The sequence below is a fragment of the Chenopodium album genome, chromosome 3, assembly GCF_948465745.1.
Source record: "Chenopodium album chromosome 3, dcCheAlbu1.1, whole genome shotgun sequence".
Taxonomy (NCBI): domain Eukaryota; kingdom Viridiplantae; phylum Streptophyta; class Magnoliopsida; order Caryophyllales; family Amaranthaceae; genus Chenopodium; species Chenopodium album.
In genome coordinates this window covers 72,631,601-72,653,618 of record NC_137836.1, presented here as the reverse complement: position 1 = coordinate 72,653,618, position 22,018 = coordinate 72,631,601, and the positions used below count along the sequence as shown (strand labels likewise).

General features: G+C 34.4%; 1 protein-coding gene across 1 annotated transcript; it reads left to right on the top strand.

The window, feature by feature from the left end:
- The first annotated feature begins 1,050 nt into the window (after window positions 1-1,050).
- Window positions 1,051-21,561, top strand: LOC145624155 (uncharacterized). The gene is made up of 19 exons (XM_081677123.1): window positions 1,051-1,221; window positions 1,557-2,221; window positions 5,258-5,458; window positions 5,675-5,758; window positions 7,056-7,115; window positions 9,233-9,277; window positions 10,037-10,236; window positions 10,368-10,856; window positions 11,037-11,124; window positions 11,232-11,426; window positions 11,509-11,598; window positions 12,194-12,256; window positions 14,557-14,631; window positions 15,399-15,449; window positions 17,320-17,397; window positions 17,981-18,115; window positions 20,642-20,749; window positions 20,856-20,921; window positions 21,097-21,561. The coding sequence occupies exons 2-19, from the start codon at window positions 1,892-1,894 to the stop codon at window positions 21,169-21,171; spliced, it is 2,433 nt and encodes an 810-aa protein (XP_081533249.1). The 5' UTR covers window positions 1,051-1,221; window positions 1,557-1,891; the 3' UTR covers window positions 21,172-21,561.
- The last annotated feature ends 457 nt before the right edge of the window (window positions 21,562-22,018 follow it).

Below are 22,018 nucleotides of genomic sequence, written 5' to 3'. Positions count from 1 at the left end.
ATGATAGGAGCTAAATGAATTTTATTAATACGATATGAATTATTGAAAAGACATGATTGCATTGACACCATGACATGGACATACATTAGGCTCATTTCTAAAATTAAATTGAGAATATACTCGTATATATTACCATCATACATCATCTTTATTAAGAGTGAAAAATCAGCTCAAGTGGTTAGAGTTTTCCTTCTGATTTCAAGATATATTGGAACCAATTGTCATCATACGTCCTTGTAGATCTCGAAATACCAAATAAAATAAAATAAAAACATCACCGCCATTACATTTGCATATTAAACAAATCGTTGAAAAAATACTAATCATATCATATAAATTACATAAATATCACTTGTTATGTCGCATCATATTCGGTAGCATATTAATTTGCTTTTCGCTTCATTCCTTAAAATAAAATTATCCTTTTTTGAAATGTGCCTTTGAATTTTGCCTAGTTTCCTTTTCCTTTAGTTAAAATTGTGTATGTCATAATTTTCATGTATACACTATATAACTTAAAGGAACAACAATAGTAAAAACCTAAGATTAGATAATCAAAGTTGTCAATATTTGAACCAAAAGGTAACCCTTTTTAGACATAGAAAATGACTTTCATATTCTAATAACACCTAAATCCAACTTTTTAGTACCAAAAATTAACCAAATTTAGCAACTAGTACAACAATACCAGCTACCAATTACCATCATCAACAACAAATTTTTTTATCCAAAATATCCTAATATCTAAAATAATTACTCGTATGATTTTCCAACGTGGCCATCCATATTCCAAGTGACCAAGTTCAACATTGGTTCTTGTGGGTCCCATTTGATCACCATTATTCACAAAACAACATTCTCTCAATTTCAAAAGGTCTACCAACAACAAACTCTTATCATTATCTTATTGTTCCTAAATGATAGTAATTAAAAGCTTAATATCGTATTCTGTCTTAAACGATTACATCATTATCTTTCGTGACTTATTGTCGAAATAAAAATAGAGGACACTAATAATAATAATAATAATAAAAAAGTTCTCAATTGCTGAAGTTGAAGTCTTGACCTTTCTATGCTTATTACATCCTTCCATTTTTGTCGACCTTTCCATTACCTCCTTCCCTCTTTCTTTTTTTCTCTCCTTACTTTTTTCCTAGTTTTTCTTCCTATCTGAACTGAATCTTTGTTCAATAATCCTTAACCCTAGTAAACTTCAAAAAGGTATGTCAATTTAAACTTTCCATTTTTGTTAATTTTTTTCCTGGGCAGTTTTTTTTTTTTGTTTCTTCATTTGGCGGGTGTTGTATATGCTGTAATATTTGTTGATTTTAGTGATTAATTTCATAAAATATTTTGTACCCTTTGCAATTTTTGTTCATGTTATTTAAATTTATTGCTTTGAAAAGTTAAATGTCTTGATTTCCTCATATGGGTATGTAGAAAATGACTAGATATATGGATGTTTGATTGGATTTTTATTAGTTTTTGTATATAGTTAATTTTTAATTTTCTGGGTTATGTTGATTTCAATGTTATTTTTAATCTTTGACATACAGGAAATTTGATCGTGAAAGTTACAAAAGGAAGTACAAACTTTTTTGTATACAATTTTTTGTAAAAGTTTGTGTCCAATTTCTGTTTGAGCAGTGATTGGGTTGAAGGATCATTGGAGATACTCGAAAGCGAATCGGCTTTTTTAATTTGGTGGGTCTGTTTATTGCAGAATTGGGCTGCTATAAATCATAGAATTGTTGATTTTGGTTTGGTATAATCTGAAGAGGGGGAGATTTCGATTTGCTGATTTTAATGGTATTGGGTTTTGCCAACTGATATGGTAGTGATGAAGAATTTGGTACATGAATGACGTAGGATGAGCTAAGATTTTAGTGAAATGGAGTTAAAAGGGGATGTTGATGTACCTGAGGAACGACCATCTTCGCCGCTGTGGGTTTTGCACCAGATATCTGAGGAGGCAGTTAGGGTGGCAAATGAATACCTGAGTAGTGCAAACACATCACCAGTTTGGACGGGGCACAAACGAAGTCAGAGTGAAGTTGTAAACCATACACATCGGCGAAGTAATAGTTTCCAAAACTTGAAGTCTCAGATATCAAAAGCTTGGCGGTGGGGTGGGAATACACAGTACGAAAATGGAAAGTTTAGTTTCAATCCTGAGGTGCTGGCAAACCAGAAACGCCAGTGGTATCAACTTCATACCCAAGTATGTTTATACTGTATAATAATTTTTATTATATGAAAAGTCTTTCTGTATGTATATGATAATTATTTGCTTTATAAAATAGATATGGTTGCTATGTGATGCAATATATGAGGCTTTTCTTTGAAGAGGGAACTAAATAGGTGTAGACTCTAAAGATTTTGCTCCAAATGGGAGGGTAAGGGTCAAAGATTGGAAACCGAGGTCTAAAGAATGAAACCACTCTATATTTCCATACCAGCTGTCAATTTGAGGTCGAAGAAAATTGAACCACAGGTGGGGACTCAATCAATGGGGTTACCACACTTGATTTTTATTTCGCAAGTATATATGACTCTTGCCCATTTTTATTCACGCTGCATTTCAATAAGTCCGTGACCACTTAGGATCTAAGAGCATTTATGGTGGACTAGTTGCTATAATGAGCTTATTCTGAAAGCAAGAATACCCATTTAGTTTAGGCTAATATCTGTAAATTATGGTATGAGCTGTATGACAGATTATTATTGGTGCAGATGATTATGCTAGAAATTAATTTAGTTTTAGTGACTTATAAAAAAGTTTTTGTGTTGTGCATTTTCAATTGAATTTGATTTCAGGTTGATGTTTTATGAATTTCGACAGGGAAATTTAAGGTCTATATTATTAGTATTTATAAGTTTATATTGTCATATTACATGTTTGCTTTGGAGTCCTTTTTCTTGTGGATGGTCCTTGTAAATTGTAATTGGGTGTCCATTTCCATATTTGAAGTATTGTAATTGCTGCTAACTAACATTAGCTTTTAATAACATGAAAGTCTGGCTTCTTGTGTCTGCATTGTTGGTTTTTTGAAGACTCAAAATCCCTTGAAGGTTGCTGTATCCTATATCTCATGAAAGTTCTATCTTGTAGCACGTTTTCTAAAAGGATTTCAATGTATCTGTCATCTGAATATAATGCTGTCCCCTCTCTCTTTCTTCAACTTAGAAGCCTTGCTTTGTTTCTCTTCATCTTGAAGTTGCATCTTTATATCTTTCCAAATTCAACTTTCACATTTGCTGAAATAAGAATTAGTACCACTTGTGACAGTCTTGCACGGTTTCAATTAATCTTTCTGCTTGGCCAGAAAAAAGAGGCGTCATCTTTTCAGTTTTGATGAGCTTTCTTGGATTCAAAGCTCACAATTTGTCCTTGCTTACTTCAGCCACATATTGTAATGTGTAACATTTGTGTTGAGCTTGAATAGAATAGCTTAGATTCAAATTATTATCTGATAGCTTTTCTTGTTTAACATTACTGGTATGTCCACAGACCTTGAAATCGAAAGATGAGAATAACCCTTTTGGGCTGAATTGGAAGACAGAATTTGTTGACTTAGGTATATGAGATTACACGTATTGGAGTCCGACAAAGTTTTGTGCAAGTTGTTGGCCTTTTCTTATCCTCAACAACCTATAGTAGTATAGTCTGTAATTATGTTTCCCATGTTTTTTTTTTCTTTTCTCTCCCATGCATAGTTGATTCCTTTGGATTTGCTTCAAACTTTGAGTCGTTCATTGAGCAATGAGCAGAGCTGATTGATTGATTTGTCACTCCCTAGAGTCCCTACCGCAAAACCACTCTTTTTCATGGGGACTGTTTAGTATTTAGTGTTTACCACATTAGCCCCCACCCCACCTCCTCCTCTTCCTGCAATTACCACTGGATTCATTCTGTCATCAGTGTCATGAGGCTGTTCCTGGCTTATTAGACTGACTACAAGATGTTGACATGAATTATGATTTAGTTAGTCTTGTGCTTATCTTTTGCTATGTTATACTTCCCCCATTTGTAGATAATTGCACCATTAAAAACAAAAGTATCAAAAAAGTAGCACCATTTCCCTAGTTGGTAAATATATTATGGAAAAATATCATAGTGTCCATCATAATTTCATTTTATTACCAACTCCCATGCCCCATCTTTATTTCCCCTCTCTCTCTTCAGTCTTTACCGGTCCTCTCCATTCTCTCTAGCCAACAGTTACAACCACAACCTCCACCTTTGTACCACCGTCACCAAGTATATCCTCGATCACATTCAACTATCAGCTGTAAATTCATCCTTTCCCACAGCTCCAACGACCCAAATCCACCACGAAAACCACTCTAAGCTTTTTTGTTTATGTTGCTGGCGTGAGTAATTCAGCAAAATTAGAGTGCTTGGTGTTCGGTTTTGACCTGAGGTCTTATATTTACCTCAACTGCACCACCAAGTACTTAATTTAGATGGTTTCGGTATAATTCATCAGTCATCACTAATTTAGGTGGTATTAGGGCATGAAATTTTGATGAGTGTGTTGGAATGGGGGGTGGTGCGTGGTGCGTGGTGGTGTGATATTGTGGGTATTACCTGTTTATAACAACTTGTTCATTTACATCTCAATTATCATTTGTGATCAACCTGATGACATTTGAGGCGAAGCTTTATAGGTTAGCTTCATAGAAGGAGATCAAGAGATAAATTTGCAATCAATATTATATCTGAGATTTGTTGCATGTGTCTGAATCTGAGTCTGCTTATGTCTAATTTTCTCTATCTTGAGTTTACATGAGCTGTGTTGGTGCAAGTAGCATAGGTGAGTACTGGACTCGTTGGAGATGTATCCGGTGAAAGGGATGGCTCTTTTTATTATTATTGGTTTTCAATATACCTCTTGAATTTTTTACTTTTCTATATGAAATAATATGAATTAGCCATAGTAAAGGCAAAGTTTTTCTGGGCATATAGTTTATGACGGGAATGCTGCTTTCTTGTATTGATTGAAAGTTGTTAAAGATAAAATGATTTGCTCATAGGGTCAGCAAGGTTGAAAAACTAAGTATGCTGCTAGCTTGATGTTTTTGTCCTTAGCTCTAGGTTGTTCCTTCCACTTTCATGGTGTGTAGGGGGAAGGTCAGGGTGGTAGTCAACAGTGTTTTCACTTTTCTGTATTTCTCTTATGCTGTTCATCGACGTATTTTTTAATCGTACTTTTTCATTTGATCTTAAATAACTTGCACCGTGTGGCTTCCACAGGATCGTACCCAATATCAGGAGCCCACTTCATTATTTGAACACTTCATAGTTACAGGTCTACATCCTGATGCTAATCTTGAAGCTGTCGAGGATGCCTTTGCTAGAAAGAAAAGGTGGGAGGCAGGAGTGGCTAAATCAGAAGAATTGGATGGAAGATCCTTGAATTATCGTGGTCCCTCATCTCCCGTGCTGGATCCTCAGGTTTGATCCTGAATAATTATATGTATCATTTCTTATTCTTGTAGAGTATTCAAGGTCTACATATATATATATATATATATATATAAAAAAAAAAATAATTAGGGATAATATTGGGACAATGCTAGTCCGAGACTCCAAGCTACATTTTTTGAATTTGCATGGACTTGTTTAACTCATGATTGTGATTGTATGTAATGATGTACTTTTTGCGTGCAGATAATTTTTAAATATCCACATGGGAAGAGACTGCCTATGCGTGTTAAGGATTTATGTGCATTTACTTTCCCCGGAGGTGTCAAGGTTTTCATGCAACTCATGATTAATATTTTGATTTTGCATTTGAGTTATTTGTGTCAGAATTAGTGCAAGTTGTTTGGTTTCATGAAACGTAACCTTTAGACCTTTAGTTTTGCTTAGAATATTGTATCAGACTTGCAGTATGCTTCTCTATGAAAGTAGTTTCCTTTTATTGATTTTATACAGTATTTTAATTAAAACTTTGCTATAATTAGTCATCTAATGATTTTGATACTTGTTTATGAACCAGTTATCTTTGACCTCTGAACTAAAGTCTTAAAACAAGTTGAATATAGCTCACTCTTGACCTATGATCTTATCAACATTGCCCTTAAAGGACGCCATGTTATAGTTTTATTTGCTATTGCCTAAATTTTTTGTACTTTAAATGCTTTCTTAGACAGAAAATTTTATGGTATGTTTCTGAAAGATCCAATAGCTTAATGTCTATTGATATTATAATTCAAGTGCTTCTAGAATTTCAATATGAAGTAGAGTTTTGGGTAGTTTGCTGAGGGATATAAATGATTAGAAGATGGATACCTGGTCTTAGAGGTTAGTGTGGTTTCCATTTCACTAGGCATATGAGAATGTCATTGCAGGAAGGCAACAAGCCCAACACTATTCTTCTTGCTAGATTGAATTGTTGGCACTGTGATTTGGAGCTGAATATCACCTTCATCTGTAGTTCTGTTGAGCATTAAATTTTGTTTAGCGACCTTAGATTTGTTTTCTTCATGATGTTGTATGATAATTTTTTTTATTAATTTTTTCTTTTGCTATCATCATCAATTCATCATAGTGTCACGATTTGAAAGTCACTATGACTTCTAATTCTAAGCTTTTCTGGTGTATCTTGTACTGATATGGGAATTTCCTTTGCCTTTTATTTAGTACTAGATTAAACCCTTTGCAACGCACAATTGTCAAATAATTGTATTGATTGTAGATTTTACCAAAAAAAAAAGTATGAAATAGACTCGGTATTAAAAAGTATGAAATATAATGTTTCAAAAAAAAAAAAGTATGAAATATATGTGAAAGAAAATAATTAAGTATGTAATACTTATAATGAGCAATTTGATATTTAAAAAAAGTTTATTTTAGATTTTGTACAAATCAAAAGTCATAATTTAGATACAAACCTTATTTTTATGTAAAGATAAGTTTTTTTAGTAAATTATTTTGGAGGGAAAACTTTTTATTTTATGTTGCCAAGTGTCCTTCTAAGTTTCGCCTTTAGTTTAATGTAATTGATTGGTGTGTCTTTTGTAATATATGTTTGTTTGTTAAACTACAGGCTCGGCTAATGGAGAGAAGTCCATCCCTGAGCGATTTGAATTCACTTGTTTATGGGCAGGTAGATTCTGTATTTCTTGCTATTTTGTTACTGAAAATTGGTATCTCATGCACTCATTTATACTCCAAGCCTCCAAGGGCTAATGGTTAATTGGTTATTGCTGAATATATATTATTTCTTGTAGATTTTACATTTTATAAGTTACACAATCTTTCTTTTATTATTTCGTGAAATGAAGTTTAAACAATGTCACCTGTAAAATCCCCATTAGCCTTGCTATTTGAGGACCCATTCTTATGTGTGGAACTTAGGTTAAATTTGCCTTCTGTTTTTTTTCTCATTTCTAACCTCAAATAACCAAAATTTTGAATTATAACATAGGTGGCCTTTAAATACAGTAGAATTATTGTAAAAAAGGTGAATAAATGCACTCAGCACCTGTGATTGCAGTTAGTCTCTTCCTGAGGACTTTAACCACTTTGATATGCAAAAGAGGTGACTCCCAGGCTCATAGCCATGTAAGCACAGGAGACAGACGTCTGGGGAAGTGCATCTGAGGGTTGTTGATTCTGCATTTTATCACTAGTGTAGCCTGTACGAACTACGAATATGTTGTTCATGCAAAGGTCTCCTCTTTGACAGTTTCTATTCCAATTCTATTCCAATTGTAAGTGGCCAAAGGGAAAGGGTGTTGCATGTTTGAGATTGTTGTAAATGATTGGAGATGTTACCAATGAATAAATGCCATACAAATTGCCCAATATGCTATTACTAGGAAAACAAAGTCCCCACCATATCAACGAGTCCATCTCTCTTCTACTCTTATTTCTCATGAAATTGCTTGATAAAGTATGATCCTTCTTTTTGTTGGGCTATGAAGGGGGCTTTATGAAAATTCAAAGATGGTGAAGATGAAGGACAAATGTGAAAAGAGAATACTCTTTTGTCCACAGAGACTTCTATTATGACCTAATTTAACCTGCTAACTCATTTAAAATCTAGCCATTGGGGAAAAATATAGAATATGCTTGGGTTACCAACATCCATGGGCTTGAGTAGGAAGATTTAATATCTGCCATTTTGTCACACCATTTCATGGGTTCTTGTTATTCTTTATCACTCAATTCATGAGTAATCTAAAGGGGATATTGCCAGTATGCCACAATCATTGTGCAATAAAAAAATAGCCTATCTCTTCATAAAATTGTTAGTTCTGAAGACTATCACTTTATTTAGATATCTAGAAGGCAAAAGAAAATGAGGGAAAGAGAAGGATGGGGAGGGGAAAAGTAAGGTAGGAGGAAGTGGAACTTTATTATTCCTTTAAATCTTTCCAATTTCGGAGGGATTGTGTTTATTTAGGAGGAAGGGAAAATGGATCCCTCCCTATTCCTCTCCTTTCTACCCACGACCTCTTATCCAAACAAGGGAACGTGTACCCCTCTTCCCTTGTTTCTTCCCCTTTCTTTCTCTCCATTCCCTCTTATCCTAGCAAATTGTATTTCTTCATTGGAATATTCATATATTCTTGTTAAATGGAGAGAATATTTATGAATTTTGATATTTTAATGGAATGAAAATATTCAGATGGGTGATGACAGTCATGACACAGTATCCTATCTTTACCTTTAGTCACCAACCCATCACCTTTCTCATTTTGTCCTTATAACCTCCTTGGCCACTACTAAGATTTATAGGTAAAAACTAAATCCTTGTTCCACGTACTCTGATTATAATGAAAACCAATTGCCTTATATGAATGACCACCTAACCCTCTAGTTTACTTTGATACAAAATAAATTACACATCCATACCTCAATGCTTAGCATTACCAACCATCTCATTAGCTTGCAATGAGAATTGCATGAAAATAAAACTGTGCCTTCAGATAGATTACTTTTTTCCCACCATTGGAAGTTACCATTTAAGCCTTAGGAATATCACCATGTTAAAGATCGCAAAATAATTGGCTACATTATTTAGTACTAAAATTTAATGCTTGCACATTTTGCTTTAAAATGGCCACAAAGGCTTACTGTGGTAATTGGTGTGATGGCTGATAGAATTACAACTTGATTTATGCTTGTTTAACGTTAATTTATATTGTATTTGCAACTGTTTATGTTATACACCATAGAAAATCTATCCTAGCTAATTTTAATATTTAAATTTTTCAGGAGCATATGGGTAGAGATGATTTGGCATTTGTTTTCTCATTGAAGGTAAACCATTACAGTCTGAAGTAAGACGTGTTTGCAGAGTTGTTTCTAGTTAAAGTACAATGCAATTTACAACTTGGAAATTGAATATATCATTATCTTAACCCCCCCTCCCCTCCCACCAAATAATTTAAAGCGTCATCGTATGTATGCTTGATCAATAATAATATTACTTGTGAAGCAATGATCTGAAAAATGGCGATTATAGTAATTTAACAGGATACCATCGTGTCATGCCTTGTTTATTCATATTACTTCACAAATGGGGCTTGAATCTGTTAATGAGAAGCTGCAAAATATGGTGACAGTTTTTTTTTTTTTTTTTTTTTTTTTTTTGTTTCCAGAGAAATACAACTAACATTCATAAACAGGATTTCCAATAAGGTTTCACAACTTTCAACTGTATAACGACACGGCTTAATTGAAATTATTAGCTGACAAGCTATAGCATTGGTTTGTCTTCGCCACAAATGAACTCAAAATTCTGTTGGTTTTCTTATACTTGCTTGCCTGATGAACCAAATACGAGGTTGAAAAGTGTTAATATTATGGTAAAGCTGTACCAATTGAAATATTTTTTTTGTTATATTGTGTTTAAGATCTTGTATGCAGTTACCATTTCATTAAATTTGAATGTGAGCACCTCCAGTATTATTATTCCATACTGAGCTTTTATTATATATTGCTTATTCTTCTGAACCTTGTGTGTGTGTGTGTGTGTGTGTGTGTGTTTCGATACTGAGTTATCTTATCTTGAATTAGGCTGCAGATAATGGAACACTATATGGTGTTTGCCTGCATGTACCAGAAATTGTTCAGAGGCTACCTGCCATCCTGGGTTCTTCATCACCCCTGTGTAATCCATCTGTTGGAGGCAGCCGGTTTCTGGTCTCCGCACCCCGCTGCTACTGTTTGCTTACTAGAGTTCCTTTCTTCGAGCTGCACTACGAGATGCTCAACAGGTTAGGATATATCTACTGGACTCTGTTGGTTTCTGAATGTGAAAATTGAGAACAATTTCACCTTCCATGTTCTTTTCTATGCATTTTGCTTGTCCAGTTTATGCAATTGAATTCTTTGTCTTTTATGGCAGTATAATTTCACAGGAGCGTTTGAATCGTATAACACAGTTTATTAATGAAATGAGTCTTTGTGGCTACTCTCCTTCCCCCTCCCCTTCAAGGGGACTGTATGGAAATCTTGACTCACCTAGTAAGGAAACAGAGTGGATGTCATCAGCGATTCCTGTTGATAGTGCAATAGCCCTCACTGCTGCTGCTGCTGGTATTATAACTGAAGATGAGATCTCATCTGCGTCTTTGAAAATTGGGGAAACTCTATCTCCATCAAATGCGAGCGAGGCCTCAGATTTTGGTCCTTCTAAAGAGATAGACCAGGAGGGGAAAAGAAATTTACAAGATTCTGATGATCTTGCTTCTGATGCATCTGAATGCTGTGCTAATGGTTTTACTAGACCATTAGAGAATTACGAAAATGGTACTTGCTCACCTGAGGCTATCTTGTCATCCCAGGCTGACAATCTGAAGCTGGAGAGAAGCAATAGCTCTCTGTCTTTGTACAGGTATACCAGCTTACACTGTAATATTGAGTTAGATACTATAAGCCAGGTTGTCCTGATAACATTCATGTACCTCCCAAGGTCTCTCTTGCATCGTGTTTTTAGTCCTTGCATGCATACCCGCTGTGGTAAAATTGCCATAAATTCAGCACAATCTATAATCATACTGGTCTGTTTTGACAGTTCAGTGAGAAGCATGGATGAAGATGATTGTTTTTCAAACCAGGATAGTGATTACTCAGGCGATTTCATGAGTATGGAATGGGCTAAGGTTTGTTTACCTTCTTCATTTTCTAAATGAAGACCTTTACTTGTAATCTGTGGCAGTTGTCCTTTGTTGTTTAAAAGAAGTTTGATCTGTTGTATGTTGTCTTACAGGAGAATAAGAATGATTTGCTACAGATAGTTTGCACTTATGGCTCTCTTCCTATTCCTTCACGGGGGAATGAAGTAGTTTTTCAGCCACTTGAGCACCTGCAGGCCATCCAGTACAGACGCTGTTCCGATTCTGATCTTGGTATAGATGAAGTTTCGTTAGACATAGAGTTGTGTGATCCAGTTAAATCTGCTGAGGTATGCTTTTTTATGGCTCTACTTTATAGTCAGGAGTAGCTTATATCAAGGATTGTTTGTCTTAGTGTTGTTGTGACTTCAGGCCAATGCAAGATTAGCAGCTGCAGAGGAAGCTGTTGCATTATCTGTTTGGACCACTGCAACCATTTGTCGAGTGCTTTCTCTTGATAGTGTATGTATATGCTGACTTATCCTCGCTTGGAGGGCTTTGTTTGATAAATTAAAGTGATAAGTTCTGTATAACTATCCCATGCTTCATTCATTATATTATTTGTCTGTATTACAACGATCTAGAAGATTCCATTTATAATGAGAGACCAAATGAACTCTCATGTAGAGATTTATGTATAGATGAGTAATAGTTACATAAAAGATTTTGTTCTAATTAATACACTATTTAACAAGTGATAAAGCAAGTGATAAGGAAATTTCAAATATTTTTATTATTTTGCATAGAAATAGCATCTCCCTCCTTGCTCTCATTTTGTTTATATTTTAACCTGGCAATTTTTAATCTGCCTGGATTTTTATTTTTGATGTTTCTATTGATTATTATATAAAAACTAAAATTTTGTTGCTTTTTTTTAAAAATAAATTTATGGACATCTTTTTCTGTCGCGCATTGTATTTCTCTGGCTGTATATTGGTATTTATTTATTTTTTATTTTTATCTTATATTTTTTTTAGAATGCCTATATTTTTTTTGACATACTGATACCTTTTATTGCTTTATCCATAAATCTCACCATCTACAATCTGTCTTTCAGATCTTGGCTTTGCTTACTGGAGTATTGTTGGAAAAACAAGTGGTTGTATATGGATCTAATCTGGTAAATTATATTTGTAAATTCTATTTTATAGTTTTTATTTGTTTGAGAATAAAACCTTTCTGATTTCCCTACATTGTCCCCTTTATTTTGGGGTCCATTGAAGTGCCTTTAATGAGTGGTGTCCAATCATTAACCTGATTTTGCAAAAGTCTAGCTCTACTGGTTTGTATCTTGATTCTTGGCTCACTTGGTCTTGAAACTTTGAATGCTATCGTGCAACTTAGGAAATTGTAAGCAACCTTACTGATTAGGATTTTGTTATGAAAGGAGAATATATTGTTTTTAGATAAGAAAAAAAGAGTATTATTTAACTATGGCCGCAAAAGGGAAGTGGATCATTTAATTAATTATGGAGGAAGTATAATACATAGTTTCAGGATTTCTAGAATAGCTTATGTAGTGAAATGAGAAATTGAGAATCTATCCAGGCTTTGTACTGGAAGGGTTAAATGAAGGGGAATAGACTTCCTTTTTCTGAAAACTTGAAAAGAGACGAGTTCAGTGCCTAGAGCGATCTACATCATTTCTCCACACTGACGCTAGAGAACTTTAATCACTGTTCTACCATTACACTTCATCCCTTTTTTTTTTTAAAAGCACCGTTTTGTATGGGCACAAGATTTAAGGAAAAGTGTAAAAAATGGAGAATGTCATATGTGCCCATGTGAAATACAAGGATTTTTCGTAAATTATCACCCTAAAATTTAACATGTGTTGAAATAACCACCCATTTTTGTTGAAATTAAATATAACCACCCATATTTTACAAAAGTGTAGGTTTTACCACCCCTACCTATACTCCGGCCAGTTTTTCGATCATGTGCCCCACAATTTCATTATGAAGAACCCTATTTTCAATTCAAGTTAAATTGAATGAATCAAACAACGATTACATCATTAAATTCCTAATAAAACACATTCCAAACAAAAAATATCGTATAACTTGAATTCTACTGCATTAAACATGCAAAATAACTAAAAAAATAAAAATAAAAATTAAGTGTGATCTTCAATTACCTTGCTGTACAAATTGGTGTAAAAAAATTTAAGTGCGTACTTCAAAGGATTCGCTTGTCAATTTGCAAAACTTGGAGTAAAAATTGGTAGAATTTGTGGAAAAAATGAAGAATTTTAAGTTTGGGAGTAGTTTGTGAAAGAAGGGAGGAAATAAATCGAGAAACAACTTCTATAAAAATAAAAAACAGCCGTTATGTGGGGCCCATGCTCGAAAAACTGGTCGGAGTATAGGTCGGGTGGTAAAACCTACATTTTTTGTAAAATATGGGTGGTTATTTTTAATTTCAAAAAAAATGGGTGGTTATTTCAATACATGGTACATTTTGGGGTGGTAATTTACAAAAAAATCAAAAAACAAATAAGTGAGAAAAAGTTGGGTATAATTGTTGTTATAACATGTGAACAAGGGTAATTGCGGTATTTTGTGTGTGAACACAAGCAAAAAGTGAATAAAACATACCAAATAAAGAAATGGTGCAATTAATATGCAATTTCCCGGAAAGGAAAATGGTGCAATTATTAAAAAACGGAGGAAGTATATTTGTAGCAATAAGGTTTTTTGGAGTATTGATTGCAAACTATAGTCTCATTTCCTGTTTTGGATCCACCGTTCAGGGTTTTATGGATTTGGTCAATTCCTGGGTGGCTGTGTGGGGCAATCTGGGAAGAGACCTCCAGTGAGGTGCTTGTAAGATAGAGTGTGGGCAACAACTTGTTAACTTGAATGGGTTTTCCTGAAAGTGTATCCCTCTCTCTTTTAAGGGCAGGCCTTTACTGAACCTTTCTATTGTATATTTGACTGTAAACATTGCTGGTAGTTTATGGAAATCATATAAGGTGATAAATAACAGAAGGATTTAGGCAAGAGTACAATTTTTGATTCTTAGATGGCTACTTGGCTAGTGTGGTTTATCCTGAGATGTTAAGTGTCTTCTTGAGTTTTGAAGCGTGTTTCCTAGCACTGTACAAAGTGTGTCCTATGTCTCAAGTGCTTTTATCGCTTAGCATTGGCTCGGAGTTTATTACCTTTCTGTTATTTGTGGGATATGAAAAATTGACAGTGCTATCTTAATTTCGTTTATGAATGATAATGAGAGCATATAAAAACTAATCTGCCCTGTTACTCATTTACTCTGGACCTGTTATGCAACATTTTGTATCATACAAATCTAAGACATCACGTAAACGCAAAGAAGTTAGCTCTTTGATATTCTTGTGTTTTTTATTAATTATGTGATGTTTATCTGTTACTGCTTCCTCACCGCTATATTTGAATTTTACAGGGTGTTCTGTCAGCTGTAGTGCTGTCCATCATCCCTATGATTCGTCCATTTGAGTGGCAAAGTCTATTTCTATCAGTAAGTGGTTGATATTTGGAAATCACCCTTCCATTTCACTTCATTTTGTGATTTACAGTGGAATTATTTGTTTTCGTAACATCTTCCTGCATCTGATCTATCCCTGTTCACATATATTTGATCACAATGTTTGTCCAAGGGTAGAAGAGTTGGGCAGGGGAAACATCTGTTGTGCATATGTTTCATGATAGATATATTGACAAGTATCTCATAACAATGGAACTCAAGATGATTTAATTCCAAACTAATTAAATATTTATATAATAGAAATTGCATGGTATCAGATATTAGAATACTTGGCCCAAAAACCTCTCAAACTCTATGGCAATTCTTTCTCTTCAAATTTATATTTCCTGTGTCTTTGCGTTTAGTTATGTTTATATGACAATTATGAAATATGAGTAATTAATGGCACACAAACTGAAATTTTATCATATTTATTGTGGAGTAATAAATATATGGGATTGAAGTTGGTGAACTTTGAACAAAAAAACAATTTGGGAAATCTGTGTCCGTATGTAGATGAGGGCTAAGGCAGATAATCTCATGTCCTTAGCTGTCATGTAACTATGTTGTCTACAAATGAAGCAAAGTCAAGTGCTGTTCAGATCCTGACATTTTATAGCTAACCATTGTTGATTGCTAAAAGTAATAATATCAAGAGCATCTTAATGTAGGTCATGAGATTGTGATTTAATGATTTTATTGTGCTAAGCGTCGTGGGTCACATCTAATTGTTGTTTTTTCTGATATTATCATTGCTGCAGATTCTCCCCGTGAAGATGCTTGATTTTCTTGATGCTCCTGTACCTTACATTGTAAGTCAGTTGCATTTAGCCTTCACATTCTAGTTTTTAAATTAGTCTTGATGCATCTTTTTCAGGATTTTCATTAGAGTGCACAAGTTACAAAAAAAGGTGCTTGTTTGTTGATAATGACTATTGCATTGTCTTGCTTTTATCATTAGATGTATTTACTCATGTGTCTGTTTCACATTAAATTTCCTGCTTACTGACGCTATTGCATATTAAATGTCTTGCTTTAATATTGAGATGGTATTGTTCATCATGACTCAATTTTGAGTTTCTAATAGTGCAGGGGTAATATATATATATATATATATATATATATATATATATATATATATATATATATATATATATATATATATATATATATATATATATATATAACCCTCAAGAGTAGCATCAAGAGTAGCATTAGGGTGTGTTAAAATTTTGTTCCTCTCAGAGTTTATGAGATGATTTAGGAAGTTGTGTGTAGGTCACTTTTCCTATATTTTGATCTGTGCATCTTTCGATTCTCATTTCCAAAAGTTTTCACCTGCCTCTCGTTCTGTAGCTTACTTTGTGGAAAGCCATCGTCCTTAGGAAGATAAAGCCATTGTGAGTACATGTTTAAGTAGGGTTACAACAATCTGTGGACAAATACATGCACACAATGTGTACAGTGCTGTATATGAAACCATCTTTTTCAACATTGTAAGGTGGCTGTGTGTGGTGCATTGTGATCTGGTCTGGTTTCTTCATCACCCATTTTGGTGCATTGGAGGTTACTGAAGTTTTAGTGGGAATAAGGGGAAGTTGATTTTAAAAAATCAGGATGTCTAGCTGTAATTTAAGTTCTGTGGCTAGAGCGAAATGGTAGGATGTTCAGCTATAATTTATAGGCAGTGATATTTGTGGCGCACTTAACTTCAGTTTGGTGCCTTTCTGTGGGGGTTTCCTTAGCTTTTTCCTGAGATAATTTCAAGCATGGTTGGCAGCGGCACACTATTCTTGTATAATATTTCGTGTATTGTCCAGAGTTTTTATTTTATTTTTATATTTTAAATATTTTTATTGGATTGGAGAATGGTTAGGGTCTTTACCTGTAAATGGCTCGACTCAACCCCCTCAATTTCCAGTGTTTTAGGTAGCAAACTTTATATAGAAGGTGAGGGTTCCTTTTAAAGAGAGTGATTTTGTGTGGTCTTTGGCAGTGAATTGGATTAATGCTACTGACATGCTTAGGTTTTTTCCATCAGAAATTTGTATGCTTTGATGGGCTTCCAGTGAGTCATGTTCACATGTACTTCTACATTGTGACATGGCAAGTCACCTCTAGAGGAGATTGTTTGTTTTGCTTGCAAAATCTTGGGTTTTTTTCTTTAGTGGTTGTGGATTGGGCGATTGGCTGCTGATCAGATTTTGAGGGTTTTGTAAGGTTGTGGCTTGTAGAGAAGTTGTGACAGCAATGCTTTTATGGCAGTCATGCGGTCTGTGTAGCTAAAGCAAAGCTCAGGGGTATTTTCAGAACCTTTCAATTATTATGGGACAAAGCCACTTATTTAGCTTCGTTATGAGCTAAGGTGACTGAGGATTCTGAGAGTTACTAAATGGGGACAAATTTTCCTCTTTGTGTTGCACTCCTTACAAAACTAAACATTTATTGCCTTGGTATGGGTTGCTAATCTTGCTATCCTTAGGAAGCCAGAACAGAATGCCATCCTATTTCTTTGGAAGCCTCATCTTTCAATACTCTCCATATTTATTTTGGGTTTGTTTAAGAATTTGATATATTGACTTGTAAGTGAGAGTGTTAGTTTCGTGTGTGGTTATTGATTTTCTGGATCGATGCATTGCTAATTGTCATCCTGATGAAGCTCTATTTAATTTTTGTTTGCAGGTTGGTCTAAAGAATAAACCAGCAGACTTGAAGATTAAGACTTCTAATCTTGTCCTTGTTAATGTGGCAAAGGACCAGGTTTGCACTCTTTTTTAGATGTTAACATATACATTTGTGTTAAGCTTGTCATGGTGTCTGAATGAAAATATATATGTTGGTAAGCCATGAAAATTTTTATGTTGTTGTTAGGGCTGTTTGTTTATAACATTTACTCGTGGCAAGAATGATCTATGGGTTTATATATGTTGGGTGAAAAGCTGCAGGTGGAACTAAAATATTTGATAGAAAGAAAAGAGCTCCTGTGTAGTTTGGCTGAAAAATGTATTAACTAAAACTCAAATCGGAGTAAATTATAATTTTTAGTAATGCCAAACATTGTAGGAAATTAATAACGAAAGGTGGGGTGATGAAATGAAAGGACCTCAACCTCAATTGGATTGATTCTGAAAAGGACCTTTTGAAATTGAACTCTTCTACAAAATTTTTCCCTGCACACTCCTATCCTCTATCCCAAATTCCAGCTTCTGATCCCCAATTCCATGATGCTTGTCAATTCTACTGATGCTAGTGTTGTCAGTTTTTCACTGATATGGGGAGTCAGTGTTGTCAGTTTTTCACTGATATGGGGAGTCCTTTTTCACATTTAAATATGTTGATGCAGGTAAAAATGTGTTCCTTGCCCTTGCTTCCTCGACGAAAGGAGCTCTATTCTGAACTTCGTCCAATTCATACTGCATTGGCCGGTCATTATATGATGGCTGAAAAGCACCCTGTATATAAGTGCAGTGAGGAGCAGGTACTTTCACTTTTTTTTCTAAAATAGCTAGTGTGGTTTTGATATATAATACTTCGTATTTTTTTTATTTAATTATTTTACGAGAGAGATGATTTTTGCTTTTGACTTATGTAAGGTCCGTAATAATAGAAAACACACACATGCCGGGGATCTTTTATCTTGTCTTGTGTTCTATCTTATCTTTTTGTACCTTTATACCTTGCCACATTATCTTTTTAAATAGAATCATTTGTTGTTCACAAATTTTTGTATGTGGCCAGCGACAATTTCTATTTTTTTTTTTATTTTTTTTAAATAGCACTAGTCTTCTCACTCCTCTTTTCTTAACTTGTTCTCCAAGCCAAACTACACCATACATCACCAACAACATATCTCTACTCCACCCATTTTCTCAGCTTCTTTTTCAAGCCACACCACACATCACCAACAACCATATCTTTACTCTACCCATTTTCTCTCTCCTCTTTGCCAAATTGCTGCAATTAAATCCCGAAATTGTAGAAATTGGGTGTCAAATTGTTGTGAAAACTTGCAATCAATTAACCTTAAGATCATCAACAACATTTGAAGTAGTGAAATTATGAGAACCAGAGAAATGTGAGCTTGTTTCCTTCATGAAATCTTAGATCGAACATTCTTCGTCAAAAATTCAGCAACAGAAACAACAATAGTAATAAGAGTAGATTGTAGAATATTTGTAGGGTGCGACTGATTTGGTCATTACTTGTAGGGTGTTACTGGTTTGGTCAGGGGTTACTTGTATGGTATTACTGGTTTTGGTCAGGGGTTACTTGTATGGTGTTAGTGGTTTGGTATAAGTAACCCTTGAATAAGTAACTCATACAAGTAACCCCTGAAACAACTCATATATGTAACCCTCGAATAAGTAACTCATACAAGTAACCCTTGAATAAGTAACTCTTGAATTAACCCATACAAGTGACCCCTGAAAAAAAAAATACAAGTAACCCCTGAAAAATACAAGTAACCCTTGAATAAATAATCCATACTTACAAGTAACCTCTGAAAAAAAAAATACAAGTAACCCCGGGTAATCCATACAAGTAACCCCTGAAAAATACAAGTAACCCCGGAATAAGTAATCCATACAAGTAACCCCTGAAAAAAAAAAATACAAGTAACCCTTGAAAAATACAAGTAACCCTTGAATAAATAATCCATATTTACAAGTAACCTCTGAAAAAAAAAAAAATACAAGTAACCCTTGAAAAATACAAGTAACCCCAGAATAAGTAATCCATACAAGTAACCCCTAAAAAACAAAATACAAGTAACCCCCGAAAAAAAATACAAGTAACCTCTGAAAAATACAAGTAACCCCTAAAAAACAAAATACAAGTAACCCCCGAAAAAAAATACAAGTAACCTCTGAAAAATACAAGTAACCCCTGAAAAAAACAAAATACTAGTAACCCCTGTAAAAAAAATACAAGTAACCTCTGAAAAATACAAGTAACCCTCACAAAACCAGTAACCCCGTTATGCGCGTGAATAATAACTCCGTTATGCATGTCTGGGTCTGTTATTTTCGCTGACTAGGCAGCAGGCCACACTTTACTGTTTAGTTTAAAACAATCTCTCCTAAGTTGCTGATGTGTCAATAATGAGAAGCGATGAGCTAGCAAAGGGAGACTAAAAGAAGCTTTTTAAGAGCACTCTGAATGCTATTCGTTCTGCATTGTTTGATTTGTACCGGTTAATCGAGCTGGTGGATCTTTATTTATCATGAATTAAACTTTTCAAGTTATTTTAATTAATTAGGTTAACATAAACCTGAAACAACATTAGTTGGGCTAAGTTTAGGCCAGGAACCTAATGATAGCTTTTCAAATTTAATATTCTTTAGCTTGAGGATTTTCTTATTTGATACTAGGGAGAAGTTCATGGGAAGCATCGTCCAGCTGTTAACTCCAGCTAATGCCTTGATTTCTTTTCTGGCTCAAAATAAGACTTGGGACTTGTCTCAAATTTGCAAAAAGAATAATTCAAAAAAAAAACCCTGTATTATGGGAATTTTCCGCTTTTATTGTTCATTATGAGCTCATTTCCCCCAATTTGATGGAAAATAATTCTCATAAATTGCTTCCTTTATTATTTTTTTTTATTAAATTAAAGATAAAAATCTCTTAAATGGGCAACATAGGCTTTGTTGGAGTTCCAGTTCTTTTTTCATATCATAGATTCATAGTCCTTGGCCTATTAATTGGGATGAGTATAAGGTTGGAGGGAATATGAACCTAACCTATGAATCGTGTTTTCTAGCTTCATTTTTTACATGTATTCAGTGTTCTGCATGTCTTTAGGCACAGAAGATTAGATTTATGCCCTATACATATGTAATTGCCTAGAATTTTCCGCTCTAAAGCCCTTTCTTGTAAACACATCGACTTAACATGCTACTCCATATCAAGTACATGACCTTTGTCCATAAGGTTCCAAGAATGAAAACCTCTCTACTGGTGTCTTGTTCTTCAGGCTTTTTTAAATTTCTAGATGAATTTGCAGGCTGAAGCTGCCACACGATTTGTAGACGTCATGAAGAGATACATGGAGTCCTTGTGTGCAGATTTAAGGTCCAATACGATCACCAGTGTACAATCAAACAACGATCGAGTGAGTGAAACTCTATTAAATTAATGCAGTTAGGCGGGTGAACAAAAGGGTTGAATTATAATATGAAATAGCAACAAGGATCTTAATTCTCGTGTTGTACTTGCAGGTCTCACTACTTCTAAAGGATAGTTTTATTGATTCCTTTTCTAGCAGAGACAGGCCATTCATTAAGGTTTGTCCTTTTGAGCCCCTTGTATCAAATCAGTTTGCATCTTATACACTTCGGCTTCTTAGTTCTGTCATAACCGTCATTGTTTAGCCTCTCTTCTTCAGGCATTATAAAGGTCAAATTAAATTTAATGTTGACAATTAATTACATCCTTTGCTTATGCTCTTTGGTTTTGCAGCTGTTTGTAGACACACAAATGTTTTCAGTATTATCAGACTCTCGTTTGGCAACCTTTGAGCACGAGACGTCATAATTTAGACGCAGAAAAGCAGGCAAGATAGAAAAATATGCTGAATGCTCCCTTGTCAAGCTATCAGGCAGTTACTTGCAGTTAGATAGGTCTCGTGGTGTTTGTAGGTAGTACATGATTAGGTTTACTCTTTTATTCTCACTTTTTCTTTTTTGATGGGGCGGGGGGTTGCAAACAGCTAGATCTGCATAGTTTCTAGCTGCTGTTATTTGGAAAGAAAGGAAAGAAAATCTGTAACATAGTCTCATAGCCCAAGTAACATATATGCTATTCAGGGAAAGTTAAATCCCTATATTCATTTGGAAAATTGTCTGAGCCGCAATCAAGCGCCTGTGGTTCTACCTAATGTAAATGTTATTTATCCATCCAATAAAATTGGTTTGATCTTTCACATATTGGTGTGTTGTCTTACTGATTGAGCAATACTTTTGGGCATCTTAGTGATTGAATGTGGTGTAATTTGCAATCTTGAGGGTTTTTTTTTTTCTTACACCTGGTTATCAGTTTGACAGAATATGAATATACAGTAACTGCTTGTTCGGTTGCTGCCAATGCCTAGATAATGTTAATCCAACTCGATTTTTTTTTTTTTTATTATTTAAGTTTCTATCATAATATTTTATTACCATCCATCACCACTCTGAGGGGATGGTAATAGAAATAGATGAAGCACAAATTTGGAGTTGGAGTTGCATCACCATGGTCTTGAAAATCATTCATTAACATGATACTCCATTACATTGATATTTATCACTACTGGTCTTCAATACTATAACGACTACCACATGAGCTGTAAAAGTATAATTAAAACATGTCTTCATTAGAATAAACAAGGCATTACTCTTTCTGT

Coding starts and splice junctions, on each gene's coding strand:
- LOC145624155 (XM_081677123.1), top strand. CDS start 1,892: ATGGAGTTAAAAGGGGATGTTGATGTACCTGAGGAACGACCATCTTCG. Junction 10,237..10,367: donor CACTACGAGATGCTCAACAG/GTTAGGATATAT, acceptor CTTTTATGGCAG/TATAATTTCACAGGAGCGTT. Junction 10,857..11,036: donor AGCTCTCTGTCTTTGTACAG/GTATACCAGCTT, acceptor CTGTTTTGACAG/TTCAGTGAGAAGCATGGATG.